Source organism: Apus apus, chromosome 1 (assembly GCF_020740795.1).
Source record: "Apus apus isolate bApuApu2 chromosome 1, bApuApu2.pri.cur, whole genome shotgun sequence".
In the NCBI taxonomy this organism is placed as follows: domain Eukaryota; kingdom Metazoa; phylum Chordata; class Aves; order Apodiformes; family Apodidae; genus Apus; species Apus apus.
In genome coordinates, this window is record NC_067282.1 from 105,213,210 (window position 1) to 105,235,597 (window position 22,388).

Here is a 22,388-nt window from a genome sequence, read left to right on the forward strand (position 1 = left end):
TGGCCAGCAAGAGCAGGGATGTAATTCTTCTGCTGTACACAGCATTGCTGAGGCCTCACCTCGAGTACTGTGTGCAGTTCTGGGCCCCTCACTTCAAGAAGGATATTGAGGTGCTGAATCAGGTCCAGAGGAGAGCAAAAAGGCTAGTGAAAGGACTAGAATAAAAGTCTTATGAGGATAGGCTGAAGGAGCTGGGGTTTTTTAGCCTGGAGAAGAGGACACTCAGGGGGGACCTTACCACTCTCTTCAGCTACCTGAAGGGAAGGTGTAGTCAGGTGGGGGCTGGGCTCTTTTTCCAGGCAACTAGCAACAAGACAAGAAGGTATGGCCTCAAGCTGCTCCAGGGGAGGTTTAGGTTGGATATTAGGAAGTACTTCCTCATGGAGAGGGTGATTAGACATTGGAATGGTCTTCACAGGGAAGTGATGGAGTTGCTATCTCTGGATGTGTTCAAGGAAAGGCTGGATGTGGCACTTAGTGCCATGGTCTAGCTGATGTGGTGGTGTCAGGTCATAGGCTGGACTTGATGATCTTAAAGGTCTTTTCCAGCCTTGGTGATTCTGTGAGATTATAATGGCCTAAAGAATATATTTTCATGTGTCTATTTTAGGATATATTTGTTTCATTATCTAAAAATAACTGCAGGAGAATAAATAATCAAATTCCATTAATTTGTTATATATGTTAGATATATTTGTATAAGCTAGAATTGTTGTCTCTGAAATAGCAATCAAGGGTTAATATTTCCCAGAATTATTTTTAATGAAAAAAATTTCACAAATAGTGTGTCCAAATATATATAACTGCAAAAAAATGATCTACAAAACCGAATATTTGAAGGCTTCCTAAGGTGCTCCTGTTACCCTAAAACATTAAGTTTTGCATGTGAATTCACAGTGCAGTGTTTTACTCCACAGTTCCTAGCTGAAGTGACACTGACAATATTTTGTTTCAGTTACAAAAAGATGCAGTTATTGCTATATATTATTAATTCCCTTCTTCACATTTTCCTTTGTTCTGAAAGGGTGAAAAAAAATAATAAAAACCCAGATTGACAGTGTAATTGTGAAATGTGAAAGTGAAAAACAGTTAATAAGCGAGAATAGCTGATAACAATCTAGACATCATTAGTTCTTCTCATAACTTGGAATTTTGCAGGTTTTCTCATAAATGGCCAAGTAAACATCAAGCAATGAAGCATGAAAATACACTAATTTCTGCTTTTGTACACCAGAGAAATTTTAGAGCCTCTGTAGTAGATCTGTGTGCCAACAGAATAGTTTAATCAGATCAAAAGGTTTTTCATCCAGCATTTTATTCTGTTCACAGCAGTGACCAGTAATGGATGCATAGGGAGAGCAGAAGTATGACTGATTAAAAGTATTGAAACAGCTGTGCATTGTCATGAATCTTCCACTGGTTTGTGGCTCAGAAATTTCCTGAGCTGAAAATGCTGTCTTTACAGTCCTCAGTGGATTTTTATCCTGTTCTTCCATCCAGTTGCTTGTCTTTCTAAACATTTAGCAAAGTTTTCTATGTAGTTTTCAGTATGTCCAGAAATATGTTTTGGTAGTTCCTGTTATTATTATCTATTGAAAATATTTTAAATATTTTCTATATTATTACCCAGTTTTTAAACCTGAGGTGCATTAAGAAGAGGAAAAAAAAAAACAAACAACACTTGTGAGATGATGGCGTATGATTTAATCCTGTTTCCAGCTTCAGAGCATGTAGCTACAGGAAAGGTAGTCACACTACAGAATTTGAAAAAAAACCCACAAAACCAACAAACCCAACACAAACTCAACATTAAATCAATTTAACCTCTTCTGAAGCAGCTTTTTAGCTTTTTTGTTAATTTTTCATTTTAATTGAAAATATATTCTTTGAAGTAGCTTCTGTTGAAGGAGAGCTGCTTTAATAGAAGCTAAAATATATTTAGGAAAAGTTCAAATTTAATATGGATTAACTATATAGGAGGCATGAATGGAGTATTCAGCCTATTCAAGCAAACTTGACTATTTGTTTTAGGTAACTGCAAACCCACCTTTTGTAATAATGCCTCCCAAGTATATTAGCACATAACATTGAATACTCATAAATCTCCAGGACCTCAACCTCAACTTCACAGAAACTAATTAGTATGTCTGCTAATTGGCTCTTTTCTCAGAGTCTTTATTTCACAAAAATAAGTCATACTGCAGATGTATCTCTTTATTGTTAATTGCTCTTATTGATGCTTTTGAAGACATTATGATATTCTACTGTGTGAATATATAAAAAGGGTTTTGAAGTTAAATATGCTTATTGTGAAGACTTAGTCTTCAGAAAAGATCCTGATGAGAGCTATCATGGCTGAGTAGTTCAAAATAATATCAGGATTGGTGGCTGGCTGTAGTGATTAAAATAAGATGAGAAATTATCTTCATTTTCTTACGTTAGAAAACAGTATAGATTATGGCTGTGATATATTTGAGGTTATGACTTGGATTAAATTTACTAAATGCACTTCTTAATTAGTTGTCTTTACTAGTTAAAACTCAGAGAAAATAAACCTACATGCAATGTAAAATACAGTTAAAAGTTAAGATTTATATGGCTACGATTCTGCAAAAAAAGCAGGTTAGGATTTTGTTGTTATGGGTTGTTGTATTTTATGGTCTTTATTCTGTAAGACTTTTTTGCTCCCCATTGTACCTCTGTGACAGTGTGTATAGTAATCTGGGTTTTGGTCTGAGGTAGGAGACTTAAATGGAAAACAGTACTCTGGCATGAAAATATATGCATTTTAAAAGGTCTATGGGTTTGTTGCTTACATGTGCCCTAAACCAATTGATATCTTTATTTTAATGTGACTTCTATGCTGAAATTCAGCAGTAATATAAGTTTCATTGATCTTCTGTGAATGGAAGAAGACAGTATTGTCACTCTTTGTTGAGTTTAATGCATTTTAGTTTTGGAATGTGAGCTGTATTGATGAATATAATAAATAATTAGATTGGAATTGTAACCTTTGGAGCTGGGGGGAAACCACCAAAAACCCCTACTGAGTATTGAAAAAAATAGTTCAATGAGCCAAGGATTTAGTTTTGCATGCTGAGCGTTAGCAGTAAAATGCAATATTAAATAGATGTTTATTGAATGCTGATGATTCTGTGCACTGAAGGACATTAACACAATTTTAGTTTGTTTGTTTGTTTGTTTTTACTATTGATACTGTGTGTATGTGCTCCTTCATAGCCCTTTATGTAACTGTTTCCTCAATGTCTCTTCTGAGACATAGAGCCAAATGCTCAGAGCCTTTTTCTACTGGCAGGGAATATTATTCCTGAATGACATTGCATTTTTTAACTGATACCCCTGTATTCCAACAGTTAAGTTCAAATTTGTTGAGTGGTTCTCTTTCTTGATTTCTGCTGCTTTTTTATAGAAGTCCATCGCTGAGCTTAAGTGACATATAGTGTGTAAAAGCCACACTATTTCAGAGCAGGGCCAATATTTTTTTTTTTCAAATCATGATTCTTTTTTCTGCAGTCATATTCTGCATATGCAGATGTGGATGGCTGCTGTCCTCAGCCTTATCATTTTGTGGATCTTCAGTTATCTACCTGAACAGGAGATGCAAAAATGACTGGCCATTTTTCAAAATAGTCTCTGAGCTGACTGGCTGACTTACTCCTAGCTAGATGTGATGCAGTCTTCATCAAACATCTGAATTTTTCATGTCATCTTTCCCTTTAACATTTATGTAATCATGCATGCAATCTTATACAGCAGATTACTCTGTAAATGTTCCCTTTAACATTTATGTCATCATGCATGCAATCTTATACAGCAGATTACTCTCTAAATGTTTTGCTTTGACTGTACCAAGTCAACTTTGTTTCACATAATCATTAAGCACTTTATTAAGAATAGTTTTTTATTCTAAATGAAACTTTATGCATTGATGTTGAATGTTTTCTGTGCTTCATGGTTTATATTCCTGTAAGACAGTACTTTCTTTAAAAGAAAAAACAACTACTGAGTTCAAGAGACTTCCGAGCCTGGTTTTCTGATACAGTTTTATTTACTGATCATTGTTTTGCACACATACCTGGTAATGAAGTTATGACTGGTGTTTTAATTAGCCTAATGCATGTATGGTGGAGGGATCCACATAAATGGTATGTGATTATTAGATATATGCATTTTAGAATTGTTTCATTGGGAAGAGGAAAACTGAAGATTTCATTTCAAGGGATCATGATAGTTTCATTACACTTCCTGCTTTCTAGTGATAAACTCTGACTTTCTGTCCTAAACTATAGGGAAAAGTTTTAGATGCTGCTTTGAGAGTTTTATTGGCAGAAATATGTCAGCAGAGATAACTTCTGCTAAATGTTAAAATATTATGTGTCAGTATCATTTTTTAATAAAAGCTTAAGCAAATTTTAATGTCAGCAGGTTTTTTTGGTACAAACTTGCTAGCAAAGCAAACAAACTACTTCACAACTTGAATTTATTTTTTTTTCTATGACACCTTTTGCAACAAACATATTTCTGTTTTGTCCTAGTATTCTTCTATTATACTATTTCATAAATACTTGTTACTGATTTCTTTTGACTATAAGCAATATACCATAAGTGTGAATTACGTGTTTGTAAGAGTCACCTAGCTTCTCAAGTATATAGAGGTGGCCTTTGTGGGAAAGAGAAATTGACAGTAATGCTTTTCTGTTTGTTTTTTTAAAAGTTATGATTTGGCATGAGATTTTTGAGCTTTTACAACTTGGAAGAATGTTTTTAACAAAATGGGTGTCTCTGGTTTGCTCAAGCCTAATATTGCATTCAGTGTAAATGGCTGTTTTTCTTATTCGTGTTCCATAGATTCTCTGCAATGTTAGCATGCAACTTACTGCTTCTTTTTATTTTATTATATAACTTTACTAGCAGCTGTGGGAAATAAATTTCTCTCTCATTCACAGGAGAAAATACTTAAATAAGAAACAATAAACTAGAAACAAAAAAAAAAAAAAAGAAAAATCAAACTTTTTATTGAAAAGCAATTGTAAGAGCATATTACATGTGTAATTTAAATATTGAAATATTGTCACTATTCAGAATAGCTGCTATTAATTTTGAATTCTAGTGTAAAATATCAAATTTACTTTGAGACTTTTTTTATTTCCCTCATTCTTATCTGATCTTGGTCAATTAACTGATTCTATATTAATAAGTACTTCCATACTTCAGCCATCTAATACTTTTTCATTTTATAAAAAGCTGTGGTTCTATACAAGACAACTATGCTCTATTTACTCCTTTGTAGAACAGTCTGAGAAAATGGTATTTGCAATACTTTTAACAGTTTTGTTTTGATCAGTTTTTAGAAACTGTCAAAGAAAAGACATTTAGCACTGTGCGGATGGGGTCTGAAATGGATCTTGAAAACTACCAAACTGCTTTAGAAGAAGTGCTCACATGGCTTCTGTCTGCTGAAGATGCATTACAAGCACAAGGAGATATATCTAACGATGTAGAAGTTGTTAAAGAACAATTTCACACCCATGAGGTATATGTCTATATTAATCTTTCAGTAAGCATTTAACTGTTTATGTCTCACAATAAGGTAAAAAACACCAAACAAACGTATTTCTAGTTTTACTCCTCTTCCTTGTTTTTAATTTTGATTTGGAGAATTTAAAGGTAGTACTACAGACTGTGCCATATGCAAAAAGTGAATGTTTATTTCTGTATTGTGTTACAAGATTTGATGAGTCATTGAAAAAGTAAAAAACAGAGTTGAAAATCAAGTTTGGAAAGTGGTAGAATTGAAGACATTTCTTTAAAATGTGCTTATTTCATTCCAAATAATAAAACTTAAACTGGATATTATTTTTATTGTTAGGGTTTTATGATGGAATTAACAGCTCATCAAGGACGTGTTGGCAATGTTTTGCAAGTTGGAAGTCAACTTCTATCGATAGGGAAACTTTCAGATGATGAAGAGAATGAAATCCAAGAGCAAATGAATCTACTTAATTCTCGATGGGAAAGTCTCAGGGTAGCAAGTATGGAAAAGCAAAGCAAGTAAGTAATATGTCAGGTAAAATGCTGTATATGGAGTTGGACCTGAAACAACTATGAATTTGACGAACAAGATTTTCTTTTACTTCACTGTCATCTTTTTGTTTAACCTCAAATTTGATGTGTAGTGACTTTTAAGGTTGTATGTTGTTTTCAGACTGGAAGCTGCACCAATCATTGGCTATCAACAACTTGGACACTAATAAATTTTTAAACAAAATGTATATAACCTATCTCACTTTTTTCTGATTGCTTCAACAGGTGTCACTGGTAGCTTCAGTGACTCTCTCTAGTTACTATGTTTCACATGAGGGTCAACAATTGCATAACACTGCCTCTTTTCAACTTGCTACTGAGTATTGAGATTGTCTAAGAAAAGTAAACAATCTGTAACATTGTTGATGGGTTTCAGGTGTATCAACCTAACCTCCTTCAACTTCTTATTTTCCTGGAGAGAAGGCTCTGTGGTACTTCACTGAAGGCAGTTTTTACTTGTCATGTATTTTCATTTAAATCAACACATGCAAGTAGCAACCTCACCTCTGTGTAAAAAAAAAAAAAAAAAAAAAAAAAAAAAAAAAGTCCTTTAACACCAATTGTTAAACTTATCTCCCAGATGCAGCTATTGGTCATTGCTTGGGAAATTGAATCATCTAGTATATTCTGAAGATTGTCATATTTGGGTAAGATGAAATCAGTGGAAGACATAAAGTGATAAGGACTTCACAGAGAATGCGCTACTATTTAATTTTGTATACAAAATATCTGTGAAAAATTCAGTGAAATTTGGATTAGGGCAAGAGAAAATTTCTCAGGAGTGATGTGCATAGATATGGGTAATATGGACCTGTTGGCTCAAAAAAAACTTCAAGCACCAGCTGGAGAGTTATGAACAGCTTTCATATCACAGTGTCATGCATTTCTGGGTCATTATGCAGAATCTAAACTCTCGGGATCTGTCTTCTACTTCAGTTTAAAGCAAAATCTTCTGAGCACAATGCTCTAATCTAGTCTTTAAGGCAACAGTGACACATTTACCTAAATAGAGATGGTTTTTTTGAAGGTGAGAAGAGCAGGGCTCCTATCCTCTCTTATAATCGTCATAGGAAATGTAAAAAGAGGTAACACTTTACGGCTTAGGGGAAGCAAAAGCAAGTGGTCAACAAAGAGAGGAGAAAGATAGTGATGAAGTATATCATGAAAGTGAAAGGATCTTATGAAAAGTGATTTAGGAGGTCAGAATATCGGAGGAAGTTTGGAACACAGACTGCTATTTTGTAAAAGCAGCTGAAATTGGTTTTCTTATGTATACCCTGTGTACTGAAAGTATCTCACTCTTCTAGCAAGCAATATATTAGCATGCTGAAAGAAAACAGCCAGTTTTTTCATTTCATCCTCCTGTCCTTCCCCAGATAAGATTCTGTATAGTAAAGCATCTCAAAGTGATAAATGAACCACTGGAGAGGAAAACTGAATGCACTCCACTTTATGGAGAATTCCACAGCTATTAAAACACGTTCGTTAAAATGGGAAAGTATATTTTATTTGAAACTTATGAGGTCCTCTACCATAAACAAAGATTATTATAACCACCTGAGGTGCATAAATAAGTACTAAAACCTCTCTCAGATGTTTATAGAAGTAATTTGAAAATGAGGCAGTACCTGGAGAATGGGAAGAAACAAGAAACATTCTTTTGCTTAACTGTGATTAAATTATTTTCTGTGTTTATTTATTTTGGAAGTTTATGTTCCTTGCATCAGAATAATATCAATATTCTATGTAGTAAGTATTTATTTGGGGCTGTGAGGTTGGAGAAGGGTTTAGAGGGGAAGCCATATGAGGAGCAGCTAAAGGCACTTGGTGTGTTCAGCCTGGAGGAGACTGAGGGGAGACCTTACTGAAGCTAACTGCTTCCTCATTAGGGAAGGAGGAGGAATAGGAGCTGACCTCTTCTCTCTGGTGACCAACAGTAGGACCTCAGGGACCAGTAGAAAGATGTGCAGGGGGAGGTTTAGGTTGGACATTAGGAAGTGATTCTTCACCCAGAGGGTAGTGGAACACTGCAACAGGCTCCCCAGGGAAGCAGTAATGGCACTGAGCCTAACTATATTCAAGAAACATTTGGACAATGCCCTCAGGGACATGGTGTGAACTCTGCAGTTGTCCTGTTCTGGGGTGGGAGTTGGACCTGGTAATCCAGGCTGTGTGAGGAGGTGGTTGAGCCACCATCCCTGGAGACATCTAAAAAGACAGATGTGGTGCTAGGGAACAGGGTTCAGAGGTGGATGTGACAGAGTTAGGGTAGTGGTTGGACTCAATGATCTTGAAGGTCTTTTCCAACCAGAATGATACTGTGATACTTAATAATCTCTTGGTTTTCTTAAATCAAATTCTCTTTAGCACGTTTTCTACTGCATTTATTTAATTTATTGTTAAAAATATCTCTAGGATGAAGCATTATATTTATTTTTTGTGATAACTTGATTTAGAACATCAACTAAAACAAAATACATATTTGAAAGTGAAGAAGGACTGAGTTAGATCTGAAATACCTAATCGCTTGTGAACCATGGGTTATAACAAATTAGGGTATCAGCTTCTTGTACTCTATCCATAAAGAAAGGGAGAACGTAGAATGGAAAATATGCTACAGTACTCGAATCTTGTGGTCATTTTGATCAATAATTAACACATGATTTATGGTAAAAAAACCCTGAAATCATAGTACATCATGAAGATCCATAACACTCTGTTCTTAGAAAAACAAATCTTGAGAGAGATACTAGAAAATGTTACTGTTTAGTATCTGCTATTTAGAGACTTGGATTAATTGAGCCCTTCCCATTTGTTGGAACATTATTTTTTTTTCTTCAGCGTCTCAAGATCTGTTGAAATTTCATTTCCTAATTTTAGTTGTTCCTGTAATTTGGTTTCTATGGTCCTTTTCTTCCAAGAGCTACTAACTGGAGTCTTTAAAAATTATTACTGTTTCTGGAAAGGAGCATAGCTTCACAGAGCTCCAGGTGTAACACCAATAATATCTTAGTGCCATATGGGAGCAGTGAGATACCATTCAAGAAACAGGTGTAACTAAAAGCTTATTTCAAAACAAAAATTTATTTTTGCTAAATTTGTTTGCAAGTCTTAATTTCTGTAAATTAACTCATCTTGATGTTTGCCCGCAATTTCTCCCTGTTTCTGCATCTTCTGCTCTTTATTAGAAAATACTTTGCATGTCCAGGTACTCCTCAGGCTTCCTTTGATCACTGCTTGCACTCTTTCTTTGTTTCCCAGAGTGCCTTTCATATTTTTTCTCCATTATTTCTCCTGTTTCAAGAAGCTCTGTTTTCACTTGTATTATTGTGGTTATCAATACCACTTGATGATTTCTGTTTCAGAAGTCCGTAGCCAGTTTTCTTTTTTTCTTTTATCCAGATGCAAGTGATAATTCTGAGATAAAGGATTAGTATTGTTGGCTGCCCTAAAGGAAAAAAAGTACAAGCAGCTTCTTTTTGTAACAGCTAAGTTTTTATGACTAAAATACCCAAGTCAGGAATTTTTTAAATAATTCTGTTTGCACCCCTGTTTGAAAATATCTTGTTCATCCTTATTGCCCGTAACTTTTGGGACACTGGAAGAGTAAACAAGGTAGATATTTCTGCATGTTGTTTTGGTTTGGTTTTGGTTTTCATTTATAATCTGAAATAACTATTTCTTTCTTTCTTTCTTTTGCAGTTTACATAAAATGCTAATGGATCTGCAGAATCAGCAGCTAGCCCAGTTAGCTGACTGGCTGACAAAAACAGAGGAGAGGACAAGGAAAATTGATTTGGAGCCATTAGGTCCAGATCTAGAGGACCTAAAACATCAAATAGAGGAGCATAAGGTATGCTATGGTATGCTTCCAAAGGCATAAAAAACAGTTTCAGTTTTTGATATTTTAAAAGCCCTATTATTGCAGTTAGAACATAGCACAGTAATATGGAATCTTGGTTTAATATTTATTGTTTTGTACAATTAACAAGCATTTATAGTGTTATCTGAACTCTTTTATCCTGATATTAAAAAAAAAAAAAATCCCTTAAAAATATAACCAAGACAGCAGAATATGTGAAGACAATAAGAATATATCAGATTTCTAATAACTGTTATTCTTTTTGTGTGCTGCATTTTTTCGCTTGCATAATGCAGCAGCAATTGATACAGTGGTCATAATAAGACTGCATAATCTTGTTAGGATTCCTGGGACTCTGAATATGTAAATGTACAGAACTATAAGACAGACACTAGTTAACTATAGAAAATATTTTTTTTAGTAATGTATTTAATTAAAAATAAATAAATAAATGGAGGGTATGAGAGAATTTGACCCTTTTTTTTCCCACATTCCATTAGAGTAATTCTTTAACTGGAAAAATAAATAATTAAAAAGTGAGACTATAATTTATGTAATGGCTTTGTTTACTGGGTTAATTTTTCTGACTTCATATTTAAATTTGAAATTGTATTTGTGTATGTATCCATGGCAGAGTTGATGACAGGAAAACACAGGAAAGTACAGAAAACAGAAATTATTTTTTAAGAACATGGAGATTTGCTCTGAGAACCTGTTCATGTTTCTACATCAGTGGTTCAAAGCAGTTCAGTTCCATTGTATCTTGGGACATTTTAACATTTGATGCTTGACAGCCTGTGTCAGTGCTAGTCCAGGTTCTAAAGGGCAGATCATCCAGTAAAAACAACTCAAACTGAAACCAGCTTTTACATTCTTTTAAAAAAGAGGTCAAAAGCTGCAAAAGACTGCATGATCCAATTCTGTGTCAAGGGTGATTTCTCTGTGTTCTGGTTAAGGAGAGCTACTGAAAAAGAATACAAATTCTACACCTACTGCTTTTATTTGTGCTATCTGTGCTTCCCTGTGAGGGGACAGTGCATTTAATTATGCTGGTTTGCTAGATAAGCATATATTCTGATATGAGATTTTATTTTTAAAAAAAGACAGCAGGTAATTATGAAATCATAATAAGAAAAAAGAAACTGGAAAGATTTTGAAAATGAGTCCTAAGTTTTGAGTAACTTTTTCTATGTATTTTGTATTTAAATACTGACTTTTACTTATGAAATCTCTTTATGCTGTTTCTTTCTGAAATTGATAAAAAATAGTATTTAGTGTGTATTTGAATGTTCTGAGTGAAGACCTCTCCCACTTACTAGTTCTTAATTTTTTATTGTGATAAGTTAGTCAACATTATTTAAGTGTATTACTTTTCAAATCTATTTTCTGTACAAAAGACAAACTACTTGATAAGGTGGAAAGAGAATGTTTTGGTTTAAACTTGAATTAAAATTCTCTTAATATATTGTTTGTCTTACTCATCAAAGAACAAGATGTTTTTCATTCTTTCACGTATAGTGTGAAAGTTTCAGATAACTTTATTATATATTGTATGCAGCAAAGCACAGTTATTGCTTCGTTATTAAATAAGCAAACAAAAAACCAAAATCCAACACACTCCTCCCCCAACCACCCGTTATTTTTCTTAGTCTCACATGTCTCCGAACAACTCAGAAACAATGTTGTAGAAAAAGATGGGAGGAATCAGAAACTAAAATATATAAAAGGCAAAGATCATTTCCAATTAAGCAGACTTCAGCAACTGTGATAGGTTTGGGTTGATTGTCATCCTCTCTCTCTCTCTCCTCTTTGCCTTTATAATTTTAACTTTCCCTTTTTGTCTGTTCATTTGTAACTACTTTTCACTCAATTTATTTTGTGTTATTTAACCCCCTTATAACTTCTGTACATCTGATTTCTTTTATTCTACTTTTTTCTCTATGATATCTCAAAATACTGGTCTTCAGTTGTTGTGACTAACACTTAAGTTTCCTTGCTGGGTCCTATTAAAAAAAATAAAGAAATATCATTCAGTAATGTCTATAGGGAATGGCACCCATCACTGCGACCAGAGAAAGCACACAACATCCTTTCCACCGTGCTACCACTACTAGTTCAGTAGTATATGAGGTTAATGTCTTCAGAGTACAGAAAATTTTCTGAGTGGACTGAAATAGATAAATTCTAATAGGTTTTATGTCATTAGCAAGGTACACAGTTCTGATAAAAATCTGGCCTGGTTAATACATTTTGGAGTAACAGTCAAACATTTCAATAAAGAGCTATTGGTCTTTGCGGCAGTGTTTGTGTATTTTGTCTGCTTTTGCAAGTATCCTTTCTTAATAATTTTATAAAATGAGAAAATTACTTTCCAATAAAAATGTGAGGACTATTGAACTGTCTAAGCAGAGTACTATATTAGTAATTTTATAATGAAGAAAAAATGCTGTTAATTCAATTGATTTTATTAGTCCTCATTATTATTATACAATTTATGGTAGTGGATTTTATAGTTTCATTAATTTCCTAAGAGGTCTAAGCTGCTTTGGTATTTATGCTGTTTCTGGAAGGCTGAGCTTTTTTCTTTTTTATGAAAATGTCAAAAACTATGGAAAATTTGTGGTGTTAGGAGTTGTCAGTACTGCCAATTAATTGCAAAGGTAAAATCAGACACTTCCTAACTGTTGAAATATCAAGGGTGGATTTTTTTTGGGGTGCTTGGATACCCTAAATAGGTATTTTTATGCAGTTTGAAGTAGATTATGTTGGAGTTGTATAAGTTGTTCTCTGATAGATAGGAATTAAAGGAACAGTGGAGTTTCATGAGTTTCTGTTATTGCTCTCCCATGCATCAACATCTATATCCATCATACATTTTACGTCTTTGAAAAGGTCAGGAGAACTTGTTAGAAACTTCAATAGAAATTATTTGAACAGAGTGCTTTCCAGTCCTGAGACTCAGTATCTTCCTATTTCAACAAGCTCCGATATAGAAATGACCGTTGACAGTGAATTTCATGGTAAAAATCAGACACATGGATTATAAAGAAGAGTCTTTTAGCTCAGAGCAAATTGAATCTTTCTGGAGATTAAAAAATGGCTCAACTTTGTGCTTTCATCAGTTTCTTCTCATATCTTTAACACTGTGTGTGTGACTCCCACTTCCAAAATGCCTTCCATTCCTGCACTTATAGAGCATTGCTAACTCTGGTTTTGTTCTGGGATACTATTGGTCAGATACCCACTAATCAGGAAATAGAAGTCACCTTTTCCCTAGCTCTAGGCTTACAGAGCAATATATTTATTGTCATATGGCTGAAGGAAGGAACTGAATCTGAGGAAAGCAAGCTGTGTAATATGGTCTGACTCATGAATGCCCTGCCTCCTCTTTCTAGATCAAAATTAGAACTCTGGCATTTGTTAGAGTATGTCATTTATCCCTTAAAAACAAAGTAGTATGTAAATTCCTTTCCTCTTTCCTATAGCCACATTAGATTTTATTTTTTAATTTTCAATTAAAGTAAGAACATTTACCAAAGAGATTTAAAATGTGTGACCTAATTTTCAGCAAGGGCTTGTTTTTTGTACCTAACTGAATTATGTTACTTCAGAAAACATCAGAAAAATGCATATAGTGAAATTCAACATAGTTTGTAATACATTCAAGGTTTCTGTTGTGACAAGGCATATGTGGTTAGCCATGTTATTTTTCAGATTGTGACTATCTTACTAAATATGTACTAATCACTTCTGCTGAAATATTTAGGGCACAATCCAGAATACTAAAACCCACCAAGGGGGTGTTACAGTAACTACAGTAGCTCAGATGTTGTTGGTGTTTTTTGTTTGTTTGTGTTTTGGTTTGGTTTTTTTTGTGATGTAGGTTACAGTTATGTGTACAGTGAATATGCAGTAAACCATAATCTGAAGTATGATTATGTCTATACTTCCCATTTCACTTCTCTGTGCACTGTGAGAAGGGAGGGAACAACATGAAACCTGGAAAATTATGGGAGGGCCAGAGAGGTGTGAAGAGTTGTAGAAATTTGGCAAGGTTAGGAATTATTCAGATATCAATTTGTGCTGATTTGAGAGATCTTTCTTCACTTTTAGCAATTTACTATTTCTCAGCAGAAGATTGTCCTCAGTTTTATTGCAGCTGGAAGTGGGTACCAAACCTAAATGGGCAAGAAGGTTTATCTTCAGACATTCAGAAATAATAAAGTGCCTCTTTCACTTGCTTTCCTGGTTTCTTTAGTAAGTGAAACAGGGGTGCTGCGTGTATTTCCTAATCTTGAGTGATCTCCTGAACAGTTTCAACCTATAGTACTAATGTAGGTGTGCCAAGCTGAAGATAGTATGCAGTTGTTTAATTAAAAACCTATGTATTTTTGACGTTTTATAGCTTTTTCAGTATTAAAATATTTTAATATGATTATATGAAGTACAAAGTCTAATCCAGTGGCTTTTTAAAATTTTCCCAATGGTATGTATATATGCTATACTGATACTTGTAAGTCAAGCTGCATCAATTCAACAAGTGCTGTCTCAAGCCAAATATCTTGTTTGAAATAATGTATCAGGAGTACAGACTTGTGAGCGAGTAACAATAAGCTATTTTTTGTGAAAGATATGGAAATCTGCCCAATAGGCTTATGTTAGCATATGTATTTGCTAAGGCAACAAAATGAGTTTATAGTACTTAGTATTGACATAAATAGGATTATAAAGTTCTTAAAGGTGGTTGTTATGCATGTTAGTGGGAGCCCGAACTCAGCAATTTCTTAATTTGGAACACATTTTCTAATGCATATGCTTTAATTATAGGCATTTCAAGAAGATTTAGAACAGGAACAAGTCAAGGTGAATTCTCTAACTCATATGGTAGTGGTGGTGGATGAAAACAGTGGAGACAGAGCTACTGCAGCACTGGAAGAGCAGCTTCAGGTAACAACTGAACTTATGGCTCTCACAGAAAAAAGCTATCAGTGGCCTTAAGTGTTGATAAGGTTGAAGAAGAACTACTTGTAGTATTAGGTGTATCACAGGAGATATTTCTGAGGATAATCTTAAATATTTCTGCAGGACATGACTTTTGAATAAATGGATAAATGCATGTAATTTGGAGAAAAAAAAAAACAAAACACAACTGAGAGCAACTTTCTATTCCGTGATTCCTTTAGTATCAACCTCTTTTATCTATCCGAGGACAAGTGTTCGTCTTTCCTTTCTTAGCTATATTTCATTACTTTTGAAAGAAGTATCATGATTATCTGTTGTAGTTAAGAAGAAAGATATTGCATTTGACAATGTACACAGTTCAGCAGAATGTGAGGAAGTGAGAATGGGGGATTTTTCTTCAGGTATGTGTGGTGTATATTTTGTTGTTACAGTAGCATACAAGTGCCATTAACCACTGACAACTGCTTAAATGCACATTCCTTTTAAGTCATGTCCAACGTGTATCTCTTAATAGCAACTCTGGTCCCACAGAATTAAAATAGGACTTCTTAAAAATAAGCAAAAGCAAAAATGAATGTATAGAGAATATTTATTTATTTATTTATTTATTTATTGGACTAATAATGATTATCCAGAAATATTCACATGCTGTTTTTTCTAAAATACTTTTTTTTTGGGGAAAAGCATAATTTCTCTCCCATTAGTTTCTTGTGGATGTGTTTATCAGGAAATTAAGGGAATCATCTCTTAGTTTCATTTCTCTATTTCAGTGTATATTCTATTCAGTATACACATAATTTACAATGGTTTATCATTTAGGATTCTCATGACAAGGCTTCCTAGAGTACTAGAACTGGGAGAAGTTAACAGTAATAGTCTTGCAGTCCAAACCTGTTCTTAATTGCATTTTGACCTAAAGCGTAAACAATCAACAGACAAAAACTCCCATATATTCTATTTTATAAATACACTTACTTGAGTATCCTTAAAAGGTAACACGAGAGATAGGTGTGTGACAAAACTAGTAATCCATGTGTTCTAAAAATTTCTAAATATTACCTTTTTTTAAAAGGAAGCTCAGTATTTGCCTTGCCTCTTTACTCTTACTGTAATTTCTGAATGAACTTAAATGGATAATTAGTGTTGAGATACATTAATTGAAATAAAGAGGGATAGTCTTGTGTTGATGGTCACATCTCCAGGGTTACTGCTCAAGGAGTATGGCAGTACTACATCTAAGATTCCTTCTATTTTTGTCTTTTGCTAAGAATAAAGTACTTTCATTTTGTTTCATTGCTCAGGAAAATAAAAAAGGTTTCTGTTTTTTTTTTTAATTATTAAAGCCCAAGTTTTCTCTATTGAAGCTATTGATGCATTCAGCTTGAAGGTATAGCTGTGCCACAGACAAAATATGTGTGCTATCTTGAATCTAGCTATTTTTTGTAGCAATACCAGTAAATCAGTCATTAGTTTGGAATTTAGAGTAGGTAGTACGTTTGGCTAAAAGACAGAGCACTGCCACTTCAAAAATAAGTTTCAGTTTTCTTTATTGATTCTTCTTAGTCACTGAGGGAGCATAACACAGTCAAGGTAGCAATAGAGGCTTTACTGATCTGATAAATTATTACTTCCTTTTAAATTAATCTTCAGAGTCAGAGCTGTGGAGTACCTGCTCAAGACATGCTTAACCTTCCAGAATTTTGTGCCAGCTCCTTGTATTTTGTTTAGTGGAATAAAATAAATCCATTGCAAGCATATGGTTCCAAAAGCTAAAGTAAACGAGGCAAATAGCATCAATGGAAGAGAAATAAACCTGAAATTAAATAAAAAAATGAATGGGAAAAGGTTCGACCAGGATGTTGTTCTGTATTGACAAGGAGTAGGTTCTTGCTAAGAGGCCTACAGTAAAGCATGACCAAAAAAAGTGGGGGAAATTATTAAAGGTATTTGATATTTACTGCACTTCAATAATTTGAAGACACACAACTGAGATGTTTTAATACTGTGAAAAACAAACAAAAGGTTGGTGGATTATTAGACATTTATTCTACTTTCACATCTTCAGATATGGGAACGATTAGGAGCGCTTCAGGCAATACAGATGCATCCTCCTAATATGTCACTAGTTGCAAAGGTACCATTTGCATCCTGTGCAACATCTGTGGCTGACCCAAGTTGGAATTCTACCTGAAATAGAACTCAGACCTTACTGTGCTACAATTACCCCATTAATGAAATATAAAGAATTATGAGTGTGAATTGAACACAATGGAAATAGACCATTTGTACTAGTGGAGGGTGCTTGTTATTGGGGTTAAAGCATGCCCCAGAGAAAAGTAGATGTAACAGAGAAAAGTAGATTCCTTTAAAGATGCTAGTTAAGGCAATTCCTGAGGCACTGTGCCCTGAAGCCCAGGGCAGGGTGGCATGGAACAGGTCAGCTGCTGTTCAGTTCCCTTCTTGAATCACACTTTCTTAGAGAAGGATCTGAGAGAAGGATTTAATAATCCCATTGCTCTAGAAGTCACAAAATATGTAGCAGTATTACAGATGTTAATAAAAACAAAACACAGATCTAAAGCTATGAGGTTTATGGTGTTAGGGAGATGTGCAAGCAAGCTTTCATACCTTTATGCCCAGAACTGAGTTACTACAGTCCACCAAATACCCTAGCAAAATGTTACATCTCCTTTTTTGAGGGTACAGAAAAATAATAACTGATAATAATAGAATCATAGAATGGTTTGGATTGGAAATGACCTTAAAGATCATCTAGTTCCAATCCCCCTACATGGGCAGGAACACCTCCCACTAGAAGAAGGTTGCTCAAAACTGCATGCAACCTGGCCTTGAACACTGCCAGGGAGGGGGCATCCACAACCTCCTTGGGCAACCTGTTCCAGTGTCTCAGCACCCTCACACTAAAGAATTTCTTCTTAATGTCTAAACTCATCTCCCCTCTTCCCGTTTTAATCCATTGCCCCTTGTCCTCTCACTACAAGCCCTTGTAAAAAGTCCCTCCCCAGCTTTCCTGTAGGCCCCTTCAGGTACGGGAAGCCCACTATGAGATGTCCCTGGAGCCTTCTCTTCTCCAGGAACAACCCCAACTCTCTCAGCCTGTCGGCCTTCATATAAATTGAATATAAGCACAGAAGATACAACGGGTTGACAGGCACAAACATTAGAGCATTTGACAAAAAGCACAATGGAACAAAGTTTAGAGCTTATGTATCTGCCAGTCTGACTTTTAAAAGCAGAACAAGACAAGAGAAAAAGGCTTCTTAATAAGGTTGCCAGAGTGTGATACTGGTCAGGATCAGACTTGGAAGAAAGTGGGCAGTTATTTCTCTGTAACAGTCAAGGCTGAATTTTCCAAGCAGCTACACTTCAATTATACTTTTTTTTTTTTAAAAAAAAAAGGATTGAGATGGTGATTCCTGAAATTTTTTTATTTATGTAAATGTCTGTGTATATAATGCATATATTTATATATGCATCTGTGTAAAACAATGTTAAATGCCATAAATAAGATAATTTATAGATTTTAAAATTCTTAACATGATGAAGAAACCTATACTGTCTTCAAATAAACATTGTAAAAGTTCTTAAGATTTATTGCATATGCAAAAAATAAAAAAAAAAATCTTCTTCAAAGACAGTGGCATAGAAGCAAAAAGTGTCAGCTAAAAGAAATAATCCAGAGAAGAGTTAACCTTTTTTGGAAAAAAAAATACAAGTAAACACAATTACAGTGCTTCTGTTATTAATACCTGTTGCCCTAAGTTAGTCTGGAGAGATTACAGCTAGCCTATGTGAGTTTGAATATTAAAACTACTTTTACGTAACAGTGGTTGCTTGACATACCAATATATGATATATTGTGGGGCTCTATCTATTTATGCTGCTGCTGCTGCTGCTGCTGAGAGCTGACTATTTAGACTTTTGACTCCTAGACTCCATTAGGCTCAAGCCAGAGCCTTACCAAAAAGGCAGCTGCTGATTAAGGCTCAGATCTGTATTAGTGCTGCAAAATCAGAGGACTATACTGGCAAATCTGTTGCAGCAGTCTGACTTGTTTTACAAGAATGTGCAAAATTATGTTCAGCCCAGAGAAGTGGCTGGGTAGCATATAGAAGCCATGAAAGCAGGGAGTTTTTTTCTCTAATTATACCCAGTAGACTACAGGTCCCTTAAGGACTCTTCTGGGCTAGCTCAAATTAGAGCTCTCTCCAGACTTCAAGGGTCAGGGTCTGTGCTGGAAAGAGATCTGCATTAAATGTATCAAGTGCTTCTTGATGCCCTTTTTTCCCTGCTGAAGGAAGGGAGCTGAGAGTGTAATTTACACTGTCTATTATATATTCATATTATTCAGGGTACTATGATTGATGATGATGTCTGGGTAGTTATTGTAAAAATATGTCAAAATAAGTGAGGAATGTTAAAAAAACTGCACAGATTGTTTATTGCTACATAAGAGAAATTATATGAATGTGCTAAATATTTTTAATTGATTTTGCATATAGACAAAAGCGTATTTCCACTGTTTCTCATTACTTTAAGGGGTGGACAGCCTTACCTTATTAAAAAAGAATATTTAAAAAAACCCTGGGCTTAAGGCTACTGTTTCACTTTTTATACATTTCCTTCAGTGTTCCCAAGGGTTATGTTGTTTTTACTCATTTTTTACTCATTTTTACTCATTGTTTATACTCATAAAGTATATCATAGTGGTGAAGGCAAGTTGAAGATGTTACTGTTGATGCTGAGAGCAAGCTGTATTTCCTTCTGAGGTCTATAAAGAAAAAATTCAGCTGCTTTAATATGAGATATTTAAAAATTACTCAGGTAAAACATTTTTTATAAAATACTGTTTATAAGAGATTTACTGCTTTATTTATAAGACATCAAAAGAATATGATATCATAGCAGTCTGATATAAAAGAAGTCGTATAGACATAAAGATAGGGAACTAGTTTGAGGCTTAGTCTATGATGAGCACAGCAAATTTAAGCAATGCCATGGAGTATGCTGACAGATATGGAGAAATTAAGTAGCTGAGAACATACCTGGCAATACACCTGCCAATAGGTAATTTGTTGTTTGAGTAGATTAGTGTATGTTTCCACAAAGTCTATTAAGTTTTCCTCTGCATCCATGGATGTATATGTAAGTGTATATCCGTTACGTAAGTCCCTTTGCAAGGTGGAGGTGTAAGACCTTGTGTAAGTCATGGTATTGCACACTTTAAAAATTAGATTTTCTTCAGAAAAATGTTGTGTCTACGGAAGTCCATTCATTCTTTTTAAAGATCCTGTTTGAACAAAATGCTTTTTCTTATGAAAGACCTTGTATATGACTTGTATGAGAATTCAGAATTTCAGACAGGTGGGAACTATTGGTTAAATTTGTGCAGTGACCAATGGAGAGATGTCTGTTCATGAAAAGATTTTTCTAGAAACATTTATCTGAATCAAGGGTGCCAAAAACTTTGCTGCTTAACTTTGGGATGCTTTATGAATCCTTCAGTAAAAATTCTATTTTTAAAATGCAGTGCATAATTAGGATCCATATATTTCAATGTAAATCATGTGGCAAACAAAAAAAATGTGATTCACCTCACCATCTGAATATATAGAATTTAAGATATTAGGAGATTTTTCTCCTGTAATAGAGGGAAGAAAGGGCCAATAGAGGAAACTATACTAGCCAGGCTTGGAACCTGTTAAAGAATAATAGCTGCTTCTTATGAATTTGTTGAACCATGTACAGTGGCTTTTAATAGTTAGTTAATAATAATTGGCTTGAATTGTGGGAATTACTGGCGAAGACAGTCTCGGATCAGGATTCAGATTAGAAGAATCTGAGCTATAAGGAAGGATATGCTTACAACTTTTGAACTAGTAATTAGCCAGTGAAGCAGTCAAGGTAAAAAAAAAAAATAATGTTCAATTGAATATAAGAAACTGAATAGGTGCCTGATGTTGCAGATCAGCTAGGTTGTCTTCTGGGCTTGGAGAAAAAGGAGGGTGGAGAAGCTTAGACTGTCTTGAGGTAAACTGGCAATGTGATCAGGACAAATGAAACTCATTATTTTCTGAAACCAAAATTTTTACTTTTTCAAATCAATGAAACTGGTAAAAATACATTTTTTGCAGAAAAGGCGTTATTTGGTGCACATTACCATGTACATTAATCAATACTATTTGTGAAGTAAGTAGTTTCTTATAAAAGGAAAAAAATTAGTCTTAAAAAGAAAATTTGGGTTAGTCAGCTCTGAATAATTTTCTGTGTTATGCTGTGTCATGCAATTTGGCAATTTTATTTAATATTGTGAGTAAAATCAATGGGTAAAATATATGGTACTCTATTTCCTGTTAAGTTCAGGACATAAATGTTTCACAAGCAAGTATGTATTTCTGTCAGTATTGCAATTATCTTTCAAAAATATCCACATTCAAAATCTGAAGCTTTCTGGGTTTGTTTGAATAGGTGATCTTAGATCATGTTGTTTTATGGCAAGCAAACACTGACACCAAACGTGAGTTTAATGTGAAAAGGAATCAGATTCATAGATTTGAAAAAAATTGCTTTGATTTTCTCTAGATCTAACTAGGGAAGAAATCAAATACCTATTACATAATTTCAAGTGTATACTAAACCCTTTATCTTAATGTAAAGCCTAAAAAAAGCAAACAAAACAACTTTCTTAAAACCTTCTTTGTATTTATGTGGTAAGTGACTGAAAATGAATACCTCTCTATATTACTGTGTAACATATTTGAGCTGTTTAAGAATTGGCATGGTTTTTAATTAGCATTGTTGTGCTAGTTGATTAGAGATATTTTTCATTTTTGGAAATTTATTCTATCTAATATGATATAAGTCACTGGCCTGGCAATTGTCTGTTTAGTAGGCAACATTTCTTATGATTTTAGCATTAAATAATATGGTATCTGCTGACTTTGATATATAAACAGTAAAGCCACAAATTCAAACGGCATTCTGAAATGTTACCTTTCATTTCCTAGGAAGAGAAAAAAAATATCCCAGTAGAAAATAGTTAGATTTTTAATCCCTTGTTTAAAAAAACCCACCATTTAGATGCTGCATTTTCACTGAAATTAATTTATAATCCCTGTGAAAAATACGTAAATATGAAAAATGTAGATTCACTGACTGTCTCAAATTTGAAGGTACCTATACAGATCATCAAGTGAATAAGCAAATAAGAAAAAAGTAAGAAAATATTTTTCATTTGTCAAGGTGTACTTTTGAAGTATATGAAAAAAGAACACAGTAGTATAGAATGTCTTGCAGATTTTATGTGTTTTTTTTTTACTTGGAAGGAACTTATTAATTTGCATATGATACTCAGGGATAATTACATAATTGTAAATTGTTGCAATAAAAGTTTTATAACATGTCAAGCCATTACAGCAGTATTAAATCTCATCCTCTG

At 34.1% G+C, this 22,388-nt stretch overlaps 1 protein-coding gene across 5 annotated transcripts in view; it reads left to right on the plus strand.

Moving 5' to 3' along the window:
• DMD (dystrophin) overlaps nucleotides 1-22,388 on the plus strand; it is a 1,087,789-nt gene that overhangs the window by 336,958 nt on the left and 728,443 nt on the right. For all 5 annotated transcript variants that reach the window (XM_051641663.1, XM_051641654.1, XM_051641680.1 and 2 more), the window contains 4 exons: nucleotides 5,366-5,554; nucleotides 5,891-6,072; nucleotides 9,808-9,958; nucleotides 14,795-14,914. In XM_051641663.1, coding sequence (XP_051497623.1) covers nucleotides 5,366-5,554; nucleotides 5,891-6,072; nucleotides 9,808-9,958; nucleotides 14,795-14,914 — 642 coding nt within the window. The remainder of the gene's footprint in view (nucleotides 1-5,365; nucleotides 5,555-5,890; nucleotides 6,073-9,807; nucleotides 9,959-14,794; nucleotides 14,915-22,388) is intronic.